The sequence below is a fragment of the Scomber scombrus genome, chromosome 8 (genome assembly GCF_963691925.1).
Source record: "Scomber scombrus chromosome 8, fScoSco1.1, whole genome shotgun sequence".
Classification (NCBI taxonomy): domain Eukaryota; kingdom Metazoa; phylum Chordata; class Actinopteri; order Scombriformes; family Scombridae; genus Scomber; species Scomber scombrus.
Window position 1 is genome coordinate 11,552,981 of NC_084977.1, and position 23,954 is coordinate 11,576,934.

General features: G+C 39.6%; 1 protein-coding gene across 1 annotated transcript in view; it reads left to right on the forward strand.

The window, feature by feature from the left end:
- Window positions 1-23,954, forward strand: part of hcn2b (hyperpolarization activated cyclic nucleotide-gated potassium channel 2b) — a 37,233-nt gene that overhangs the window by 9,170 nt on the left and 4,109 nt on the right. The window contains exons 4-7 of the mRNA XM_062424037.1: window positions 7,924-8,142; window positions 18,199-18,345; window positions 19,082-19,322; window positions 21,810-21,974. Of these exons, the coding sequence (XP_062280021.1) occupies window positions 7,924-8,142; window positions 18,199-18,345; window positions 19,082-19,322; window positions 21,810-21,974 (772 nt within the window). The remainder of the gene's footprint in view (window positions 1-7,923; window positions 8,143-18,198; window positions 18,346-19,081; window positions 19,323-21,809; window positions 21,975-23,954) is intronic.

Genomic DNA, 23,954 nt, shown 5'->3' on the forward strand with positions numbered 1-23,954 from the left:
TCATTCTGTATTTGAGATAACAGATTGGAAGTTGGTGACTGACAAGGCTCTAGGCACAAAGAAGTCAGTGAATATGAGCAGTGTGACACATACAGTACGTCTGCTTGGCCTGTCACTGAGTACCTGCTATTTTCACACTTTTGATACTTCCATACCATATATTACACATACACACATATCGGACAGAACAATATCCTGCTTTCTATAATACTGGCCACTGACCCTGGCTCAAACATTTAATACCAAGTTTATTAATGATTTTGCTGGTGAGTTGATGTAGTTGAAATCTCAGTGAAGGGCTGTTGCTCTACAGTACACAGTGTGTATAAACTGTATATTTGTCCGAAAAAGTTATAATTAGTTTGAGAGCAGCTTTGGGAAAAGAAGAGAGCAAATATACCCAGATAGAAGTGCATTAATATGATAATTGGTTTGAGAGTAAGAGAGGACAGTTTAAATGGACTGAAAATGGAATAACATGCAAGAAAAACAAGGAAAGTGATTGAATAAGCCTACAGAAAAACAGTTGACAGGGTGAGACAGCTGTCCTTATTGAACCTTCGGCCTATGAAATTATGTCATATTACATATTTGCTGCAGTATCAGTAGCTGCGAATAATTTTAACTGGTGTGCAAGTAGCTTAAACAATTTCTTTGCAGTAACATCAAATATTTGTTGCGTCTAAAGCAGTTCAGCAAACTGGATCATTCCCACTGTATGCTTTTATCAGGCGCAGGCAGTTTCCTGAGCTGTCTGTCGCCGCCATCGCTAAGAAATGTTACACATGCCGAGAATGAACCTTCTAATTTTGGCATGTAGACTTGTGATATCCAGGCCCTGAATGTGCTCCTCAGAAAACACAATGTACTATGTCACACTGGTGTGCATGCCTGTGTGCATACGTGTGTTCATGTGTACATGGGGTTTGGGTGTGTGTGTGATCTCCAGGAACAGATGGATGTCACACCAGTTGACCCTAGGGGACAGTGCTGTTGCTTCTCTCTTGTTTCATCACTTGTTTCACATCTCAGCTCTGGCCACCTCTCTACACACACACACACACACACACACACACACACACACACACACACACACACACACACACACACACACACACACACACACACACACACACACACACACACACACACACACACACACACACCACTCATATTTTCTACAAAGGGGCCAGTACTTTGTGCCAACTCTAAACTGTACTTCACCTCTGACTCAGACACACATTTGATATCATAGACTTTGACTTAGTTTGACGGATATAATGAAGTTATCCATTGACCATAATATGGATGCTACTGTCCTCCACTTGTTTGCTGCCCGTCTTGTTCAAACATGCCCTCTCCCCTGGCATCTGGAGTTGTTTTCTTAGTACACAGTTGCAAATATAAATGTGCTTATAGCCCCTTATCAGCATTCAACTCCAATTCAATGAGACATTTTGTGTTGATGTTTTGCAATCTCAGAGAACAGGCCGTTTCTATATCTCACAAAGACATTTGTGTATATATGTTAATTATCGCCAAAGGGTATGAATGCAGGGAAAATACATTCTCCTCATTGCTGTCGTCCATGAATCTTTTCCAGCTGATTTTACTGGTTTGCTTTTCTCTTCAGTGTGTTTACATACAATATTCTCTTTGACGCCTCAGAACGATGCGTGTTGTTTGTGCCACACAATGCCAGATAGCACCCATGTGGCCACGGGCAGCCTGCTGTGCTGTGCCGCTGCCATCTCAGGGTAATCAAGGTCAGGGTTCGTCTTCAGAGTGGCTTTAAATGAGAGACGCAGCGTTAAATGATCCCATCCTCGCTCTTCAAATCAGGTTGCTTCTTGCCTGCTGGCTGTCTGGCTGTCTGCCTGTGCTGGACACTTACTGGACTCCACTTTATACTTCCCTTTTTGCATTATCCATGCACTTAGGCTATGGAGACACAGCCAGAGAGCCTCTGGTGAAGAAACAACACTTGATTCATTCACTCACTCAGAGGGCATTTTAATATGCACTTTCCTGCTTTCATGTACGTGTGTCTGTTGTTTGAGCTTTGTGTGTACGTCAGACTATGAAAGAGAGATATAATCAAAATGTCCCCCTTCAAATCATTTTCTTTCCTGTAATGTAATCGTCTCTGCCTCTTAATACTCAAAAACAATATCTGTAACTTGTAAATGGTAGCAGACTGTGGTGTTTTTCATAAGCAAGATAATCAGGCTCCTGTAGCAGAGTGATCACAGGAGACCAAATCATCATGTCCTGTTATATAAGTGACACTCTGTTATGTGGATGACAGGTGGGTTTGTCCCATCTACCTCAGCCTGATTGGCTCTTAGATCGGTGGCATTAGAATAAAGCCGCTCTCTTCTCAACTTCTGTCTACTCCAGTCTGAACTGTGTTTCTGTGTTTAATATTTAGGCTGCTTTGGGAATATTGTAGTGTGAAAGAAGAGCAGCTGTAACTTTAAATCGCACACCAATATGTCTTTATTATCTTTGCATATGCACTGTATGCATGCACAGAGATGTCCTTAAAGAAACCTTTCTGCTTTGAAAGTTAATAAGGATATCCTCATTGATTCTATTACTGAAGTGATATAACTGACAGGAAGGCCTGTCGACATGCATAAGAACAATGGACATTAGTAGGTTTTTTGGTCAGAAACAATAAATCAAATTTTAACATTGACAATTCTAGAATAATGGTCAAATGATCATCAGTCATTACAATTCATCCTGAGGTGGGCCTGAATATGTGTACCAAATTTCATGTTGATCTATGGAATAGTTGTTTGATATTTCAGTCTGTTGGACTGACCATCCAACCACCCAAAAACAAATGACTCTTCCCAGTATATCAAATGAAACGGCTCCTTCTTCACAAATGAGTCACTACTTGTAAAACCTGAAAACTACTTCTAAGTGCAGTCAAAATGTTTACATTTAGCACACTTAGTCTGCAAAAAGCTTTCCATAGTGAGGCGTTTTGCATGTAGTTCTTTAATATCTCAATAATTAATGTAGTTGCTCATGCTCTGCTGCAACTACACAGAAGACATGAAATATTGTTCATATAACCCACAAGTAAACAGATCAATTCATCTAATTTGTTGCATTATGTGAAAGTTGTTCTTTGGAGAGATGATGTTGAACTTTTTCCTCTTGTCAATGGAGAAATACCAATTAAAAGCTAATGAACTCAAACCCAATAACAGTGGCTTATTGAGCAGCAAGCTATGATCCACTGAGTCAAAATCTTCTTGCAAATCCATAAACTCTTGCCTCATAATTTACAAGCATGCATTTGATGTCTGATGAAGTCAATTAAAGACACACAAGAGTCAGCTGGGTAACTTATTTAAACCAGACAGGATTAAAATAATTAACATTTGCAACGCAAACTGTTCATTTAATACTTTTCTCAATTTATCATGTAATTCATTGGGACAGATTGTATCTTTTTTCATTCACTTCAGAACATTTCTTGTCATGTGGTGCAATACGTTGCTCTAAAGAGAAATTAATTAAATCGTTAACATGATGCTACAGATACAAACCAGCTGCATCTTTCAGAAAATGATTATTACTATCATGACATAAAAAAAACAGTTCCATGTAATCACCAAAGACCTTTTTAAATTACTAAAACTAAAAACAAAAAGTATATTTAAATTCTGAAAAAAATGATATGAAATGAAAAATGATTTCCCACAGTACTTTATGTAAAAGGTACAGCTAATGAGGGAAAGCTGAGATGTGATATGGTTGAGTTGGATTCAAACTTGATGTTGCAGTAACTTTGGCAAACAGATGGGGTTGCTCACAGTGACAAACCCACAGATAATTATCATCCCACTCTGCAGTTCCCCTTCTGCCCTACAGAGGGTTGTAGCATCTTTCAGCTCATTAATTTGGTTTTACAACAAATACTTTAGTATTTTGGTTCAGTCTTGCTGCTTTCATCTACTTTGTTTTCTTTAGAAAAAAGTACACACATAGTACACTACATGCCCAGCACCAAGCACCAAAGTTTGGACACACACTATTATTTAAGGGAATGGGAAAGTGTGTCCAAACTTCTGACTGGTACTGTACATCAGATAGCCAGAAACATGACTCCAAATTAATGCTAATGTTGCTTTATATCTGCTGGAATTATAAAAAAGCAACTGTTTGCCATATCAACTTTCAACTGTTTTCACTGCCTTGAAGTGGCTAAATAAATCTTAAACACAAAGTTATTTTATGTGTATGCTGATCCAGAGAAATATTTTACTGTTAATTTGAACATTCTTCATTAATAATGGCAAGTACTCCAGCAGACACCAAACCATCAGGCAACATCTGCAGTGCTCATTTGGTTTTAAATAATAAATACAAACACATACATGCTGGATCTAAATAATGAATCTTAACATTGCACGTTCTTTATGACTATGAGTCTTTTAAACTTACAAGTTTATATATTAAAATACTAAATGTCAGAGTCATCTAAATGTCAGCCCTCTCAGGCAAACCAAACTCCTCATGTCAGTTTTAGACTGTCAGGGAGGGACTGCACCCTGTCAAAGAGATGCTCAGCAGAATGACTGGCACAAGTCTAACACACACACACACACACACACACACACACACACACACACACACACACACACACACACACACACACACACACACACACACACACACACACACATTCATATACAAGCTGAGACTCAAACGGCACGTAATCCCAGCCGGGTGTGCCAGCATGCACGTAAGCGCACTATTCTATAATTACGGCATCATACATCATAGATGTCCCATACTCCCTCTGTGTTCCTCCCTAAATGTATTATGTACAATTAGCTATCATCCACGCTGCTCAGTGAAGACCAATGGCAAATAAAATGAACACAAGAGCTAATTTCATTTGTTTCCTCTTTCTTTTTCCCTCCTCACTCAGGGGGCTATCTCGGTAAAATGAGTTTATTGTGTTACTATGAAGGTTGTAATTTTCAATAGTAAGAGACAGCTGTGCACTGTGTCAGTTATAATCAGCTATTATCTCAAACTTAAACACATACTGACTGATTACAGCTGGTCAGTGTGACGTCTTGCTCATACAGTCATACGTGAAAGAACAGTTTGACATTCTGGGAAATTGTCTTATTTGCTTTCTTGCAGAGGGTTACAGTAAATGAAAAAAATTGATATCACTCTGTCTGCATCTTAAAATATACTGTAAAGCAGAACTTGGCTAGCTTAGCTTATCATGACTGACAAGACTGGAAAAAGGGAATAACATCTTCTCCATAGTTAACAAAATCCACCTCTAAAGCTTACTAATTAATATGTCATGTCTTGTTTGCTTGTTTCCTGAGGTATGTAGATTTTGTTACATTTGGATAGAGCAAGGCTAGCTTATTCCCCCTGTTTCCAGTCTAAAGCTAAGCTAAACTAATCTGCTGCTGATCTTAGACTTGTTACATATGTAACTGGCAGTCGTAATAGTCTACGGTATTGATCTTCTCAAGGGTTATACAGCTGACAGCAGGAGATTTACCTGCCACACAGGTCTTGACGTCGAAATAAATATTTTTAAGAATACTGGAGAAACAAATTTATACCTGCAGGCATTCACAAACACTCTTACAGTCAAACAGAAAGACTAAGGGTAATGCCTCTTTTACCGCCAGATGAATTCTGCTGTCATATCCTGTATCTGTCCCAGGGTGGTTAAAAATTCACGTGAAGAATGCTGCAGATTTACATTAATGATGTCTTATAAATGCCACAACTGCATGTGACAGTTGTAGATAACCTGTTTTATCGTTTCTAATACAGAATTGTCTTATTGATCCCAAAAAGACAGCGTTAAGGCTTTTTTCTTGATAGATGGTTCCATGACCTGATCAATAATTTCATGTCTATAATCAGCAGTACAGCCTTTTTTTCTGTTCTCATTTCCTTTGCTTAGTACATTGAGGATAAACTAGACATTCTGTGATGCTCGTCCACTGAAATACTGTACATTTACTGTATGTGTATGGTTTGTATGTCTGTCTACAGGAGAGGGGGCCAGAAAGAGAGACAGACACATTCAGCTGTGTATATGAAAGTGTTTATTTCTGGGTTAGGGCCTTCTACTGCTGCTGTTTATCCACCAGCAAGTTTTGCCTGCATGCTTATGGTAACTCCAAATCTGTTCACCACCCGGGGCACTGTGAATGAGTCTCAGACTGGCTGAGTATTTAAATGTTCTGTTAGGGTCTGTTTGGTTTTGCTGATTTCAATGAGCTTACAAGGCTACATAGCATAGAAATAACAACAAAGCTGGAGACATGATGATGGCACTTCTACCCTTGAAGGCTTCAAACAGTTGTATTGAGTTTCTCTGTCTCTTAGCTAAGATTAGAAAGTCCAGTTTATCTCCTCAAACAATTCCAAATGGCTGATATGACTGACAGCTCAAAACAGATATGAAACTTTGCGCCATGCTCGGGGCTGGAGCTTAGCTGGCAGTCTGACACCAGAGAGTTTCTGGTTGCCCCACTGCTCAGGGCTAAGTTGTCTCCTTTCGTTGCAGTTCCTCAAATCATGTTTCTAAACCCTCATTATCAAACATCTGATGACAGTTCCTTGCCAATACGTCCTCTTTCACCTTTTTTGAAACCAACCAAATTTGAATCTCAAATGAAATGCAAATACCCCATTGCAAAACACAAATCAGATAAGAATTCAAGCAGTCAATCAGTGACTGAGGAGGACCAAAGAGGGACACAAGGAGTTTGAGAAGACACACACACACGCACACACATGCAGTGGTAAACTCCGGACAGTGTGTGAGCCACAGCTGTTTGAAAGGGAGGATGTGGGGTTTAGCGGTGCCTCTGGAGGGCTTTCTAATGAATCTAACATGGGAAAATTGGGTTGACTGAGTGTGTGAGCACCAATCAAAGGCACACTGGAGCAGGCAGATGTACGGGCTCCTCATTAACACTCCCTTTTTCCTCTTCTCCTTCTGCTCAGCCAAGACAAGGCAAGGCTGCTCGGTGATGATGATTAGGCCCTCCATCAAACCTGCAACAATCACCCGACTCAGAGGGGTATACTCTGCTTCACTAGGGCTGCCTTACTCTTTTGTCCTCTCGTTCTTTAATACACTCTCTCTCTCACCACTCCTGTCATACCCTAAGTTTAATCAGGAGAGACCAGAGAATGAAGCAAGAAGAATTGTTTATTATACAGATTATATTGATGATTAGGTATTGCCAAAAGTCTTTGGCGCTTGGACTCTGCTGGGAGATGTTGAATCGAAGGTCCTCAAAGGACTGAGCAGCAGCAAAGATGCAGCATAGATTCCCCTTTAGTCCAAACACTAGTGGTGGTAACTGATGATTTCTGCTGAGATTAATCGGGCTGATGAGGTTGATGAAGTGATGCACTGATGGATCATAAGACTGGGCGGTGATAGGGAGAAAACATATTTAAAAAGACAGCTGCAAATGATAGGCTGACAATGAAGGTGTGCCATCGTTTTATAAGTTAGATGTGATCAGTTGATGTGACATCTTAATTGATGCCTCCAGAAATAACAGCAAGGAAATTATGAGCTGTGAGAGGTATCAGAATGACGGAGGATGAGAAACAAAACTATAGACGTGAGCATGCAAAAAGACGGTAAGCTTCATAAGTATACATTTTCTCTGCAGTGTGCCTTAATGGTGTGTTTGACAGAGAAGAAGACAGGCCCAAGTCATCAGATCAAAATCATTGTAGCGTGAAAAATTAGAAAAGTATGGAGCTATCCTAGGACAGAAAATGCCTGATTACCATCTCAAATCTTTGTATCCATTCTCTCCCATTTTATGTCCTTTGTTTTCTCTCCAGTTTTCTAATTCTGTGCCCTCCCTCCATGTCTCCCTACAGAATGACACATGGAGTGAGCTCTACTCCTTTGCCCTCTTTAAGGCCATGAGCCATATGCTGTGCATTGGGTATGGAAGACAAGCCCCCGAGAGCATGTCGGACATCTGGCTGACCATGCTCAGTATGATCGTAGGAGCCACCTGCTACGCCATGTTCATCGGCCATGCAACTGCCCTCATCCAGTCTCTCGATTCATCCAGACGGCAATATCAGGAAAAGGTACGAATCCTGCTTTCTGTCCTTGCATCTGCCACTATTTGAGATAAAGGTAACATTTTTGAGACTGAGATAGCAAATCAAACTAATGCTGATGTCTTGGGGTTGATGGTCAAAGCTGCTCTGTTCAATATTTTTTATTAATAATGGATTAAATGACTGTGTGTATTGAGAGAAGGGTCACTCATGCTAATGATCATATAAAGAATTATCATCCAACAATGCAGTTCTCTCAGCTCCATCAAGAGTTTTAGAGTCTTTCAGCTTGTTGTTTTGGTTTCAATCAACTTTATATTGATTTACTGCTCTTGTGGTGTTCAGCATTGAAAATGTTCACTCCATGAATCCAAAACATTGTGCCTTTCCAGAGACAATGTCCTGGTGACAGTACTCTGAATAATCCTCAGTCTGTGAACAGTTATCATTGGATCCACTTTCTACCTCAGAAATAATCCCTAACTGTCGACTGTGTGATCAGTGGATTATCCGGACAACATATCAATGTTGCTGATATGTTCTAATTCACCTCCACTGTGTCTGGTGGCAGTATAGACCTCAGAGCAGATGCAAAACATCAAAACCTTAAGATATTTGCATGGCTTTGTGACGCATGGGGGTTGGGGTGGAATTTGGGTGAACTGTCCCTTTAAGTCAAACTATCTAGGTAAATACAGCTCAGCCCTTGTAAATTGTTATGAATTCTGTGGCTTTGTGGAATCAAAATGGAAAAACAAAGCAGAGATGGTTTTTACTACAGTCTATATCACTGTTGATATAAATCAGGGGGTCAGCTACAGTATTACCTTTCCAGGTACCCACATGGCCCTTCTGTCTAGAGAATGGCAGAATGCCATAAGGACACTCTGCAGATTGAATCGACACTGGTTGTCCTCTACAACGTTGTGTATAAGGTTATCACATTTGATATGGACAAAGGTTTGCTCATTTGATTCCAACACACTTTGATGGGAACAGCATCTGTTCTATTAGTTCGATATTCATGGCTGCAGCTTGCTGGGCCTCGGCCCGTATGTTGTCCCCGTACAACGGTGGATCAAAGCCTTCGGTGTGTGCCAGCCAGGGAGGGGAGCACGCTCCTGCTTTATAAGGCCACGGTGTCGTTGGTGCTCTGTGTCTTGTTAGCTTCTTCAGATCCTGGATGATGTGGAGATGTTTAATACTTTCTGTCACTTGTACACATGCATGCATGCAGACACGCACATACTGTACACATCAGGGTAATTGGTCAATCTTTGTTGTCTGTTTGATGCCTCTGGCCGATGTTAGGAACAAAGGGTGATCTGATTTGTTTTTGCTCTTGTCGAGTCACATACTGATCCTGTTTATTTCCTCGCTCTTTTGACCTGGTTGCACACCATGGTGAAGAGATAATAATCTTGCCTTACTTTCTAGGTATGATATCAGTTTGCATTCACGATGATGTTGAGTTTATAACAGGCCAATCCTACTTTGGGAGCAGCTGTGGTGGTTTTAAAAAATGTAATGAAATACTATAAGTGTCAGATTCATGAGTGTGGTGAACACAGCAGGGACTGGAAACATGATCAATGGATCTGGGGTACACCATCCTTCAGCACTGAACATACTGAACGCTATGTACTGTATAACTGTAGAGAACTATCTACCCTCGAGAGCTTAACTTATATTTGCTCAGGTTTTAAGACATCAATGTCTGACATTTCTATACCCACTACTATACAAGGGAGGTGAATGGATTTTTTTGTGAAAAAAATAAAAATCTACAGAAACATATTTTTTGGCCTTTGGCCCCATTTACACCTCATATTAAAAATGTGCTCTATGGATAATGACATCCGATCCATGGGTCTTTGCATGTACACCTGGTATTAAAATACGTTCTTGTTTTCTCAGTTGTGTTTGGATGTCAATATGCAAATTAGCTCAGCAGAGCTGGCAAACAGGGTCATGGAAACTGTTGCCATGAAAGGTCGTCATTAATTTCTAAATCACTTTTTACTACCACTGCTACTCACAGCTTTTGTGAGGCTTGCTTTAACCGGCAGGACGAGGCGGAGCTAAGTGACCTTTTAACTTGCTGGCCTAATTTTTTTTCTTACGACTGTGGTCACGCTGTACAGATGCATTTGCATCTGGCTGTGATCCAATCACAATGCGAGCCTGACCACCTCAAATGTTGTCTGGCTGATCCGATCACATTCCAGTCACAATGCGTACTGAGCTCATTTACACCTTGCATTGAAATGTGTTTTTCCTTATCGAGATAGTACATTGAAGTACAGATCACATGTTAATGCCAGTTGTAAACTGGGTATGATACTCTGGATAATCCACAGACTTGAATAGTTAACAGTTTTCATTTGAACTTCTTTCTATTGAAGAAATAGCCACGGCATAGTCAGCACATTCTCTATAGTGGGGACACTGTTTCTGGCAAGAGATGCTTTTTTCAATGCTTTGCGCACCACAAATGAAATTCCACTGTATTAGGTTGAAGGCAAGAATCTCAGTCATGAATCTCCAAATAAAACCACAACTATCTGCATTGCTAGATACCAACAGAGGTATGTGAGAGAACTTTTTAGTAGTAGAAATAACCATTTATCACATGTTCAATAGGATTTGAATCTGAGATCCTCTGGCAGGACCCTCTTGACTGTCCTTCATCCTGGACTACAGCCCAACAGTGATTGCGCTTTTTCATTTAGTGTCCTCAGATCTGTACACTGCCCTGCCCAAAGCTGAACTCAGACTTACTAATTGGGTATCATCTTTTAAATCCACTTATGAAAAATACTCTGTCACAGACTTGCTTTAATGTAATTGCCTTTTGATCTGGCAGACTTTTAACCTTGTGCTGTTTCTCATCTGTCTGTCTTCAAGTTACTTTTCTTTTGATCATGTTTTTTATATCTTCAGTCTTTATTAATTTGTCTTTTCTTATTTTGTTCTTGTCTTGATGGTTTCTGCCTTCAAACTTTTGAACTTTGTTCCTCTAAGTTCAATTAAACACTACTTTCAGAGTTCCTCGTTATTTTCCTTATTACTTCTATGAAGAAGATTATGTTAATGGACATGTTTTGTTTTTTTTGTTTTTTTTCTTTGTTAGCAGTTGTATCTCAAAAACAGATTTTCATTGGAATTTTGGTGGAAGTTCTTAACAGTTAACAATTAGTATGTATGCTAATTACAAGGGCTTGACCTGAAACATTTGAGCCCTAAATCATATTTTGTACATTTCAAAGAAGAAAGAGCCAAGTGTATATTTTCCTGTTCAAATTTGGTACCAAACATATTGTAAACACATAAGTCTGATAAAAGTTTTGATATAATTTCACTATAATTAGTTTCCAGATGGACTGCCAAAAGAAAAGAATCTGTACGTTGAATGCTCTGCAACTAACAATTAAGTTAATAAGTATAAGTCGTCTTGCAGCAATCGCAGCTCATAGCACTGTTTCTATTAGAGTCTAAAGAGAGTAATTGAAAGAAAGGCCAAATGAGCTGCTGACTCTATATGGAGTCTCTGCTTTGTGTCAGTTACTTGTAGCTGTGCTCCATCACTGATGTGATGCCTACAGCAATCAGCTTCTGCTCTTTGTCTCTATGTCCTTTTCTCCCTTGAGACACAACAGTGAAATAATAAACAAAGCGGCAACATCCTGCTAGGCTACTAAGAACACTCGTCCAGCATCCCATCCACTTCTGAATCCCCCGTGACTGTTTGTTCATCATTAACCAATGAACCGAACCATGCTGCACCACAGTCCGCAATAAGTCCTGATAACAGTTTGGAGACGGAGCTATGGGTCTGAACGTGCCTCAGTGACAAAACAGATTCTTTGTATAAGGTAGCCTGAATGCTAGTGACAGCATGGACTTGTATTGACATAACACAGAGTAAACAGTTAGAATCGCGCTCAGTGTTGAGACAGAAATGTCATAATAACTCTGGCGTTAAGCATCTTCTCCTGCCTGCACGCAGAGACCTCCATGACCAAAGATGAGATGTGGTTTCTAAATGTTTACTGTGGGCTTAAGACTTAGAGAACGTATGCAAGTATTTTTTCCTGCTTTATTATAATGGTCACAATTAAAAGGTCGAGGAACAGGGACTAGAAACTGACACACATGCTTTAAGACATGAGAGGGAGATGTTAATAATAAACTCTGTGGAGCATCCCTTATTAAACTTGTAGGAACATTATGCAGAAAGAGTCTGAAAGGGACCACAGTGGTTGACATGTGGAGTTGTGAAGTGATGATGTGTGACTTTTCATTTGTGTCCCTTTGGTTGTTCCTTTGTCGTCCTTCCTTCACGTTGAGGTGACGGCTGACCTCATCCTGTGTTTCCCCACAACACTCTTCACATGTTCATCCCTGCAGCCCTCCTCTGCTTCATCTATCCATTCACCCTTGACTGTTGGGCAATACACCATCTGCCAGTGGACAGTGCACATGGACAGGGGGCATTAGCCATTATGTAACAGTGCTCCCGCTCCTCCTCCCCCATCACTTCCTCCCCATCATGAGTGATAGAGCAGCGTGCCCGTATAGTCGTAAGAGGAGGGAGATGTGACCCCTGGGGCTTGCAGTGATGAGCACTGATCCACTGGGCCTTGACACATCAAATAGTGACTTGAAGAACTGCTCGCTTCATCACTTGGACAATCAGTGAGGGCTGATCTGGACTATCTGGGTCTCTGACACTTAGATTTGATAGATTAGATATATCATCTGGAATCTATTTGAACTAGGGGGTTTCACTTATGTCCTTAAGAGTGTCCAAGTTGCCAGATTTCCTCACTTTATGCATCCAATTTACAGCCTTACAACCACTATACTTTATTGATATTACAATATATTTCAATTTTTTCTGATGGCATATGTGGTTAAATTAAACAACGCAATCTCAGTGTAATACGCTTGACGTGTCTTTGTTGGGGACCCCTGGGACTGCCAGAGTTGTAAATTAAAGCTCCACTAATTGTATTATAAATTTACTATTTTTTGCAGTATGTACCGAGTGTGTACCTAAAAGTTTCTCTGTGTGTGCACGTTTATGTGTGTTTATTTCACTACATCTGTCTCTGCTCTACAGTCAATGTGCTAAAGGACACCGCTGAAGTCTACTAGGGATTTTATTCACTCAGGACATCACACACACACACGCACACACACACGGATATAAGACTTGTCACAGCCTGAGCCCTGACACTCAGTGACATGGCCCATTAATAGGAGGGCCAATTCAATTTCTCCCTTCCCTCTGTGGCAGCTTACATTGACAGCCATGCATCATGCTCACAAGCCACCAACTAGGGGCTTTATGTCCCACAAAAAACCTCTGTGCTGCCTCTGTCCTCCCCCCACCCCCATTAACTAAGTCCAAAGGCTGAGAGGAGCAGATTAGATTTCATACATGCAAAGGATTTATTAGTTTTACACAAGTATTGCAGAGGAATCTAAGTCCAGTCATATCTTCAACCTTGGACACAGAGTTTGACTTTGCAAGATGGACACTCCATTATTAATAGAGTTTAGGGAGATCATGGATGTGCTTATGCAGATGTAAAAACAACAAAAATAGAATTCTGAGAATATTTGAATGTTTGTTCTTTTTAAACTCTCTTATTTGGATGTGGATTTGTTGATGTATACGGATACTATGTGTTAAGGAGTGTTTATGTTTGTCTTGTGTGTACTGTAAATCTGTGTGGCAAACACCCATCATCAAAAACAAATATGCCCATGTGGTAACACAGCATGCGATTAGTAAATCGACAAAAGAAAAAATTCTTGTCTCTAATTGATTCATAGCTTTGAGTATTTTTTTTTTTAGAGAAAATGAACAAATTCTCTGGTTGCAGCTACTAAAATGTGTGAGCAGCTTTTGGTTGTGGACTGTTGGTTGGGACAAAACGAGAAATGTTGGCTTCCTCAGTGGGCTTTGAGAAACAGTCATCAACATTTCTCACCATTTTCTGTCATTTTAATCAAGAAAATGATCATCATTTGAATCAAGAAAATAAAAGTACTTGTTAGTTGCAGAGCATTAAACTTTAGCTTCACTTCAAATTCTGTGGTTAACTGTTTAGCAGTTTTTTTATGATTGTATTTTAAAAACATGGGGCCATTTGATTCTCCGTCCTATTTCATTGACTCTGAGTGACATGGTCACTTATCTAAGTCTAATGCTGAGAAAATCAGAAACTCTATAAAACTCTATAGACTTTCAATGACTTCAGAGAGAGTGGGAGAACCAGAGAGAGAGAGAGAGATGTCATTTCATTTTAATGGAGACTGTCACACCCTGAATCCTGAGGCAGGAAACACTTAATAGGAGCCTCCCAGTTTATCCCTGCGCTTGATTGAATGAGCCGGATACTTTGAAAGTTAGCTGCATCTTTATTGTTATGGACACACTGCAAACGGAGAGAAATGTGTCTAGTTTAAGTGAAACAGTTGTATACTTTTTGTTGTATTTGGTTTTTGAAGAGTACATTCATCTTAATTAAAGTAATGAAAAGAACAGCTTACGAGCGATTACGTGCCAAATAAAGGATCATTAAGAATGGGGGCTGTATATGTTCCTAACTTATGTCAAGATGTATTAGAAATCAGAAGTGATGGCTGAAGATGACAAGCTGTAAGGTTTTCTTATTGTGCTACCACGGCTTTTGATGCTAAATGAGCCATGAGACAAGGCAATTAATTAAGGCTGAAGGAGATTTAGATTAAAATTGGCTTATGTAAGAAAGAAAATAATGCAGTGAATTGTATTTGCAGATGTAATTTCATTATGTACTTCATTAGAACAAGTGGTCCAGTTGAATTTTCATATATTTAATGTATTTGGTCACGCTGTACTAGACGCATGTGTATGTAATACCTGCTACTGGACAATCATTGGGCTGGAGTGGCTGTTGGATGAGCTTCCCTTAGTTATACCTGCAGTCAAAGCTTTCTGGCAATACAAAGCAAAACAAGAAAAGAAAGAGAGTGAGAAAAATGTGAAATAAAAAGCAGGGAAAGACAAGTAAAAACATAAGTGCGGGAGCAGCAGCAAAGGGGGTTTGAAGAAGATGGAGTGGATTTGGAAGCCAAACTAGAAATTAAACTGACACTGGCAAAAATGTGTTCCTAAAAAATAGGAATGAATGTCACTCTGTCCCACCAGTGTTACAGTTCTAACATAAATCTAAGTTGTTTTCCCCCTTTTTTAAAGTATGCTCTCTGCTTTATATGGAGAGAAAATCCTCCTGCAGATCAACAAAATTAATGATGTCCCACTATGACAGCCAGTGTGCGCTTTGTTAAGGATATTGGGATTTGCCATGTTACCCAAGCCACTAGAGTCCAGCCTCTGGCTGCCATCTCTAACCCATATGTCACCTTACAGTGTGACAAAATGTAATTTTCCTGGACAGCAAGCCAGTGTGTGTTTCATCGACTGTTACAAGCAAGGTCATTGTCAGCATCTCGCTGTACGTGGTGTGTCCTTATAAATTGTGATTGTGAGGTCAAGATATTAACTCACAGGCAGGAAAGGTATCAGCACTCTAGATGATTAAAGATAAAAAAAATCCTCTTCATACACACAGGATGTACTGGGAGATCCCCCGTCAGAGTATAAAATATTACCAGCTACTGGATGGATTGCCATAATATTTGCTACAGTTCTTTAAAGGTACTGATAACACGCTAAACCAAGATGGTGAACCTGGTAAATATTACCTGCTAAACATCAGCATGTTGACATTGTCATTATGAGCATATTAGCACACTGATGTTAGCTTTTTGCTAAATGCACAACCTCACTGAGCCGCTGGTGTGGCTCTAGACTCTGACTTAGCAAAAATCTGACTTTTTTTCCCTTGTTAAACAGATGCCAATTGATTTTTTCAGAAAATCCTGACATATATCAATGATGTCATATAAAATACATGCACCAAGATAGAGAATTTTATCCATATTATCTATCAAAACGATCCAATGAGTGAAATGTCAAATGAACATGTTTGGTGAAAATCTTCACTGTACTGAGGCTGAGACAAATAAAGCAGCCTTGTTTTCAGCTTGACCACCATTTATGAGATTATCTAGCTGATAATTAAAAATGTGTTATCAATAAATATTATAATTTTGTCATATTCATTTTTTTTCCTACCATGTTAAAACAATGAAAAAGCGTTGACAGTTACGACTTCAAAGGCAGAAGGCAAAAGAATGATAACTCAGCAGATTAATGTAGACGTTGCAAAGCCACAGGCATCCCTAGATCTGTAAACGAAAGACAGCTTTGCCTGGCAGAGTGCAATCAATTTCTTTTTCACTGTCAGACACTGGCCCTGTAAACATCAAAGGTGCTTATTACCCAAGACTGTTTAACAATGAGCAGAATTTATCTAACATCATTTTTGTTGGCTCTACAGAAGATTGTAGCCTTGTCCTCCAAGTGTGATGTTGGACAGCGGATGCTCTCCCTTTACCCTCTACCTGAAATATACTACTCATCCAAGTGACAGTTTATTCCACAGAGGGATGACTCACGTCGCTTAACACACACCAACACACACTAAAGGAGAGAGAGAAGGAAGGGAGAGAGAGACCTTACGTTACATTTTTAAGCAACTCCAAATACCAGGCCCACGCAGATTTGTTGCATTTCTCACACTATTGATCACTGATTTTAAACTGCTTTTTGGTCTCCGAGTCCAATGCTTATGAAATTCCTTAATATTATTGCTGCGTTTATGATTGCTTTCAACCCAATAAGTATTTTTATATGAAGACCGGAGATTGTGGGTTTTTTCCATGCATCAGTTTTGCATCCTAGTAGTTTGAGGTGGCAGCAAGTCTTTCTGATGTCATGTACAGGAAGTGGAAATCTCTCCACTAGTTTGGGGGTCATCTTGTAGGCCTATCTTTCTAAAACATGAGCCATGTGACCACTTTTTCACCCTCAGGGCATTGTGTGTGAAGTGTATGGATGTGTTTCTTATTGTGTTTAGGATGCAGGAAACCACATAGATAGTCCCATCTTCCGGGTGTAAATAAAACCAAAACCCAAAAGCCATTTGTGTGCTGTGAATAGAGAAGAATAGCAAGATTTATTCCCCACAGTGCCATGCAATTCCATTTTACAGGAGAAGCTATACAGTAGATCCAGCTGCTGCTATTTTCACTGGGAATTCAGGCATGAAATGTGTTATGGAGCGTTATGATGAGTTGAGAGAAGAGGACATTCAGGCTGCATTTGATGTAGATAATCATAACAATGGTGAATATGTGATAGTGTGAATCACTTCAATTTGACCCTTCAGTGAGCAAACATGCAGCCCAGCTCCCTTTTTCAACTCTTTTACAGCCTCATAGTTACATACAACATAAATAACAAACATCTCCCTTTCTCAGAATAGAAACTCGAGCACACATATGCCCATTTAATTATTTACCTGTGTCTTTTTTTTTTGCGTCTTCGCAGATCATGAAAGGGTTGTTTCATATTATTTCAGTAAAAAAACAAAATGTGGAACAATAATTGACATGTTCCCCAAGCGTTTAGTAAACCAAGACCACCAGAGAGAGATAAATAGACTGGCTGTGGTTAAGATAAGTACATTAGCAGCGTCTCTTCCTTCTCTAAACACAGTCGAGCGTGATGAATCCTCATGGGCTTTACAGAGCTGTCATGTTTCCTTAACCGCTTCATCACAGTTTTCCTCCCCTAGCGACAAGGTATAAATGGGTCATAGGATCTTCATGTTTGCATCTCAATAACCTCACACATAGCTGATTACGAGGCTTTAATAAGACAGTCTGACAAGAAGTCATTTTGATCTTCACCATCTTAGTGAGGTCACCATGATTCTGCAGGAATTGTATGATTAATATTATCTCAGCTTGTCTACCTTGAAATTATTGCTAAACTTCTAAAAACTTCTTCCTGTCACAATTAACAAAAGAGTTACTGAACTCTGTTTTCATTGATTTATGCTTCTGTCTCTTCCTCTCTCCCAACACCACCACCTCTTACCGCCTCTTTCCATCCTCTAGTACAAACAAGTGGAGCAGTACATGTCGTTCCACAAACTACCGGCTGACTTCCGACAGAAAATCCATGACTACTACGAGCACAGATACCAGGGCAAGATGTTTGATGAAGAGAGCATCCTGGAGGAGCTTAATGAGCCTCTGCGCGAGGTATGAAAACACCCGAGCATCCACTTAAATGTGATCATTCACCCATAAACACACAAACTTCTTAACTCTCTACCGAGAAAGAGAATCAGGGTAGATTCCTTGTAATGTTCAGCCATCACGGGCTCTCTGTTAATAACGTTTTTTATTTACTCACGTGCTTTGTAATCAATGAAGTCTTCTGTAATTAAGGCTTGCTATTTTAAGGTTCTGCCAATTTTTTGAGTTTTTTGAGGAGCAGATGGTTTCATTCGGATTTTAAAGTGGACTTTATGTTTCCAAAAGTTTTTTTTTTCTTGCTGCCAGCTGACACTGTTTACAGTAAAAAATAAATAATAATAAAAACATAAACAGCTCAGAGTATGCTTGACATAATAGCCAATGAGGAGAAAAATACTCAAATGAGCAGCACTAGGGTCTCTTAAGGTAATTAAAAAAAGAAACAAACAAAACAAACTATTAAACAACAGAGTTTTTGTCATGCAGGTGGTGTTTTTCTAATTGAATTGCTAAACATTCTTCTTCAAAATTTCAACACAGAAGATCCCCAAAACAAAATTAAGCCAAATCAACTATTCTCCAGGACTGACTGTTTTGTTTTCAGAATTTATGCAGTGTAACTTTAAGTAATGGTGCACTGATGTTCTTTTACAATGTGTAACATGCATGCCCAACGATCTGACACATCCAACCCTTCATACAGCATCATGATCAAGCGCTGTCTGATGTCACCATTTAGGAAATTGTAAACTTCAACTGCCGTAAACTGGTGGCCTCCATGCCGATGTTCGCCAACGCAGATCCCAACTTTGTGACAGCCATGCTGACCAAACTGAGGTTTGAAGTCTTCCAGCCTGGGGACTACATCATCAGAGAGGGCACCATCGGCAAGAAGATGTATTTTATCCAGCATGGCGTGGTCAGCGTCCTGACCAAAGGAAGTATAGGCATGAAGCTAATGGACGGATCCTACTTTGGAGGTAAGTCACCATCTTTATCACTTCAGCTTCTATTCTTTTATTATGTTTTACTCTATGCTCTCAGGAAAGTGTTCTTTACTCTTCAAATCCTAATAAAATCCACTACATTTGTAATGTCAAGTATAGACTGTTCGAAGGCATCGCCACCACCAATTTAACCACCAATATACAGTACAGTTTTCTTACAGAGGACCAGCAGAGGGCTTGGATTGGAGGGTCAAAATGGTTTAACCACTGTAACCATGTGTATTTGTGGTAAAATCTCTGAATTAGTAAATAGTAGTGCTGTGAATATTAAGTTGTTTGCTATTTTTGAATAGTTGGTTTCACTGGGTCACATATTTGATACATCTTACACATTTTACCAGCTGTTGTATTTATTGAGAGCAATATATCCTGACAGACTGTAGGGGTTATCTCATCTACATTTAACTGGGCACTATCTGGTCATTTCCATTTTCTGGCTAATTGAATGTTCTGCCACATTTTTGTCCACATTTAGCACATTTGAACTATGGCTGAATTGGCTTCATTATTGTATTAATACATTTGGAAAAAGACAGTCCTTTGTACAATTTCTATGACCATAAATGCAGCTGAGTCCACAGCTTAGCCTTTGGCTATTTTTCAAAGTTGCAGTCTGACAGAACAATAGACCACTTCCCAGCCACAGCCATCGCTGTACTCAGCATTTGTTCATATAACAATTGCTCGATTATAAATTGGGTGTGTTAAAAATATTGGAAACTAAGTTTTTGTACAGCTGCATATTCACTGATGTTAATCTGATTAGATATGAATTTCTGTACTTGTCAGAATCTAGACGAATAGTTTAAAGGAAAGAGCATCAGAGCAGAGGAGAATTTTTGACATGTACATGTACTGTATTTCAGGAAGAGGAAACAATGCAACTCAAACTAAAGGAAAAGGTGGAGGCAGCCAAGTTCCTAGAGCGTGAGAGTGCTATAAATATTTAAATCATTGCTAAAATCCACCTCACTCATCCGGAACTTCTCTGTGTTTTTCATTCCTCAAGGTACAAATGGGTGCTCAGTGGCTTGAACAGCTTTTTATTGCAGCCCCAGTGGTTTCATCAGTATTATCCTCTCCAATCTCTTCCCACATCTAATGATTCTAACAGTGTGCAAATGACTGTTATGCATAACTAAGAAGATGACAAGTTGCCTTTTTGAAAAAGGACATCTGAGGAATATTATGGATTCTGCAGAGAGTGCGTCTACTGGAGAATCTGTAATGCGTAAATGTTAACCGTCATTTATTTAACATGACTGGATGAAAACTCGGGAAGTTACTGTTATTAAAGCATGTTTTTTCTGCTGATGTTTAAGCTATATTCACCAGACTATATAGTCTGAATTGCCAACCTGTTCCATAGACTGACAGATTCTATTGTTGCTTTAAACAGCTCATCCTACAGCTTTCACTTCCATTACAATAGCTGACCATTAGCAATATAACCACTAATGTACAGTTAGCAGTGCAGCATCTATCTGCGTGGGCTATTAATCATTAATCTGTGAAGGAATAGAAATCCTTATCAGATTGGCAGAAAACATGGTCACATTGAAGGTCACAATTAGATAACGTCAGAATAAAAAGCTGCTACCAGTACTGCTAGTCTTACTATTTCTTAGCACAGTAATGATATTTGTAGGCTTCGTTTTTTTTCTTGAAGCCTTCATGCTGCTGGAAGATACAACAGGTCATGAGCAGACAGGGACACTCCTCTACAGTGTAGCGCCCCTATGCGTGTTCTTAATGGAGTCTCCTCGTGTTTTGTTATTTTTCTCCCTTTCCCACAGAGTCAGAGGAGGTCAACCTTTCAGGCGGGGAAAAAGGAGGGCATATGGTTGTCAAGACAACAAGTCAGCCCCAACCCATAGAAGAAGAGAGCTAGAGAGAAGAAGATGCTAGGGGAAGGGAAGGGGAACGGCTGAATGTAATGAAGCTTAGCTGCACATCTCCAAATATAGAGTGTGCTTCCTTAACATAGCTGTCAGTGCTGTGTCAGTGCTGGAGGAAATACTCAGTGTTACTCTCAGTGGGTCATACTAACTACACACAACAACTGCACATATAAACCTCTTTCATTCTTGATCACACTGTGCTTAAACCTTACATGATGTACATGAAATGATGGTTGAATCCAAATATCCAAATGCTCAGGTGACCAAAATAGACCGAGTGGGCCAACGTCTACTTGACATACCAAACTTATTGCATATGCAGTATATACTTTATTTTTGACCATAGGGGTATGAAGTACTCGCTCAGGTTTGATGCATATCAACATTAACTAATCATGTTCAACCTTTCAGTATTTTGTCTTGTAATAGTGCAGTTGCAGTATACCAATGTATTTACTTCTTTGTCCTTTTCTCTGTTGCTGTCTTACGCCAAGAAATCTGTCAGTCTGCCATTTTTTGATTTGTCCGTCTCTTGTCTGGTCTCTCTTTCACCTTCCAGAGATCTGTCTGCTGACCCGTGGCAGACGGACGGCCAGTGTGCGAGCAGACACATACTGTCGCCTGTACTCCCTCTCTGTGGACAATTTCAATGAGGTGCTGGAGGAGTATCCCATGATGAGGAGGGCCTTTGAGACAGTGGCCATAGACAGATTGGACAGGATAGGTAAGACTAATGCTTGTTTAAACAAAGAGGATAAGTGACAGTTGGTGTCTTAAGGTCTCCAAACCTTTTTGGGCATTATTAATGTAATGTTATTATTCTCATGTCTCTGTCATGCAAAATCATTTTCTCATTATTTATTTTTCAGTATTGTCAGATAGATTTATAAACAGCTAAAGTAGCTGAAATTACTGTTTTTATAATATTAAAATTAGGGATGCACCGAAAATTCGGCCACCGAAAATCTTCGGCCGAAAATGGCCCAAAAGCGCATTTTCGGTTTTCGGCCGAAATACTTTTATCCCCGAAACAATACGGCCGAAACAGCTAACTAAAGAGATCAGCTCCTCTGATGCATCTGTAGCAGACATTATTCCTTTAATTGCAGCACTAAAGTGTAGTACACTCTTAGAGTCTGTGAGCACAGGTTTCACTGAGATCTATTTGGACTTCATCGCGACTGTACTTGATCCGCGTTATAAAGATCATTACTTGGATGTGGGATTAAAGCAGCGCGCACGAGAAATGATCCAGGCCGTGATGGATGCGGAGAACCCGCTTGGAGACGGAGAAGCGCACAGCACAGGAGAAGGTGTGTGTGTGTTTGTGTGACTATAAAAGCAGCGCGTGTGAGAGCTATACGGACGCTTTGCTCTCACACGCGCTGCTTTTATAGTCACACAAACACACTGCTTATTAGACCGACACCGATCGCCCCTCCACCCCCCCGGACGGACACCAAGTGTAACACTAAGTGTTATTTTAACTTAATTTAATTCTATATTGTGCATTGTTGTAATGTCATTGCTAAATAAATATTTTCATACTTTTGTAATTGATTTATTCTTTGAATTGCAATGCCTTGATTTTAGTGAGGTTAGTACACAGTCATAGCCATAAATGCAATGGTACTAATAATTGGCATAATAATTTCTTTCGGTGTTTCGGTTTTCGGCCTTGGTTTCCTCCTTTTCGGTTTTCGGTTTCGGCCAAGAATTTTCATTTCGGTGCATCCCTAATTAAAATATCAAATTACAATGTATACCGTCTGAGGCATCGTTCATAGTGATGAACCTACAGAGAATAATCACCTGACTATGCAGCTGCCCTCGGATTTATGGAACTTTATAGTTTCAGCTAAATGTTTAGCTGTGGGCCTGCAGTATTATTGTTTTGGTTCACTCTCACCGCTCTCATAGTGTTGCTTTCAGCCACAGGAGGCAGCTGTTGTTAGTGAAAGAGCTTTAAAAGCCTTCTGTTCATTACCTGCTCAACAACAAAGCTAGCTGTTGGTGTAGCATTTAGTCGTAAAACAACCAGATATTTCCCTCAGGAGTTGGCAGTGATCAAAAACATTCACCAGGTGGCCAGAAACATGACTTCAACTGGATGATAATGTTGCTTCGTAACTGCTGGATGTGTAAATAAGCCGCAGTTTGATTAAAAGTTCATCAACTTTAAGAGGTGATGATGTTGCGGTCCTAACTTCTTTCTGCTGCCCCTAACTGGCCTAAAAAAAATCAGTTAATGCAGGTTTAAAGTTTTTTAACACTAGTTTACTATAACAAAGTAAACTCTTTCTCCAGAACATTATTCGTATTAACATGTATTTTTTAATTTGTATGAGCACATACTTATCCAAACCATAAGACCACAGAGGTTTGGTTTTAGTCTCTATGTTCAGTCAAAAAATGATCTGTGAGCCCATGTGGCGTTAATTTTTAAGCTCTTTATTGTGTCTGTTAAAGCAAATACATAATGTTAATATTTCCTATTTTGGTTTCGACCAAAATTCACCCAGACTTAGATTATATTTTGTGTCTATCTATTATGTGTCTTTGAGATTTAGTCTTGGATAATTAGCATTATGCCTCACTGATAAAAGCCACAGGTATGGTGCCCTGATTAGCATGTTAGTTTTTCACAAGATGAAATGAAGCCAAGGGAAAATTTATTCATTCATTAATGTGATGTCTCTGTCAA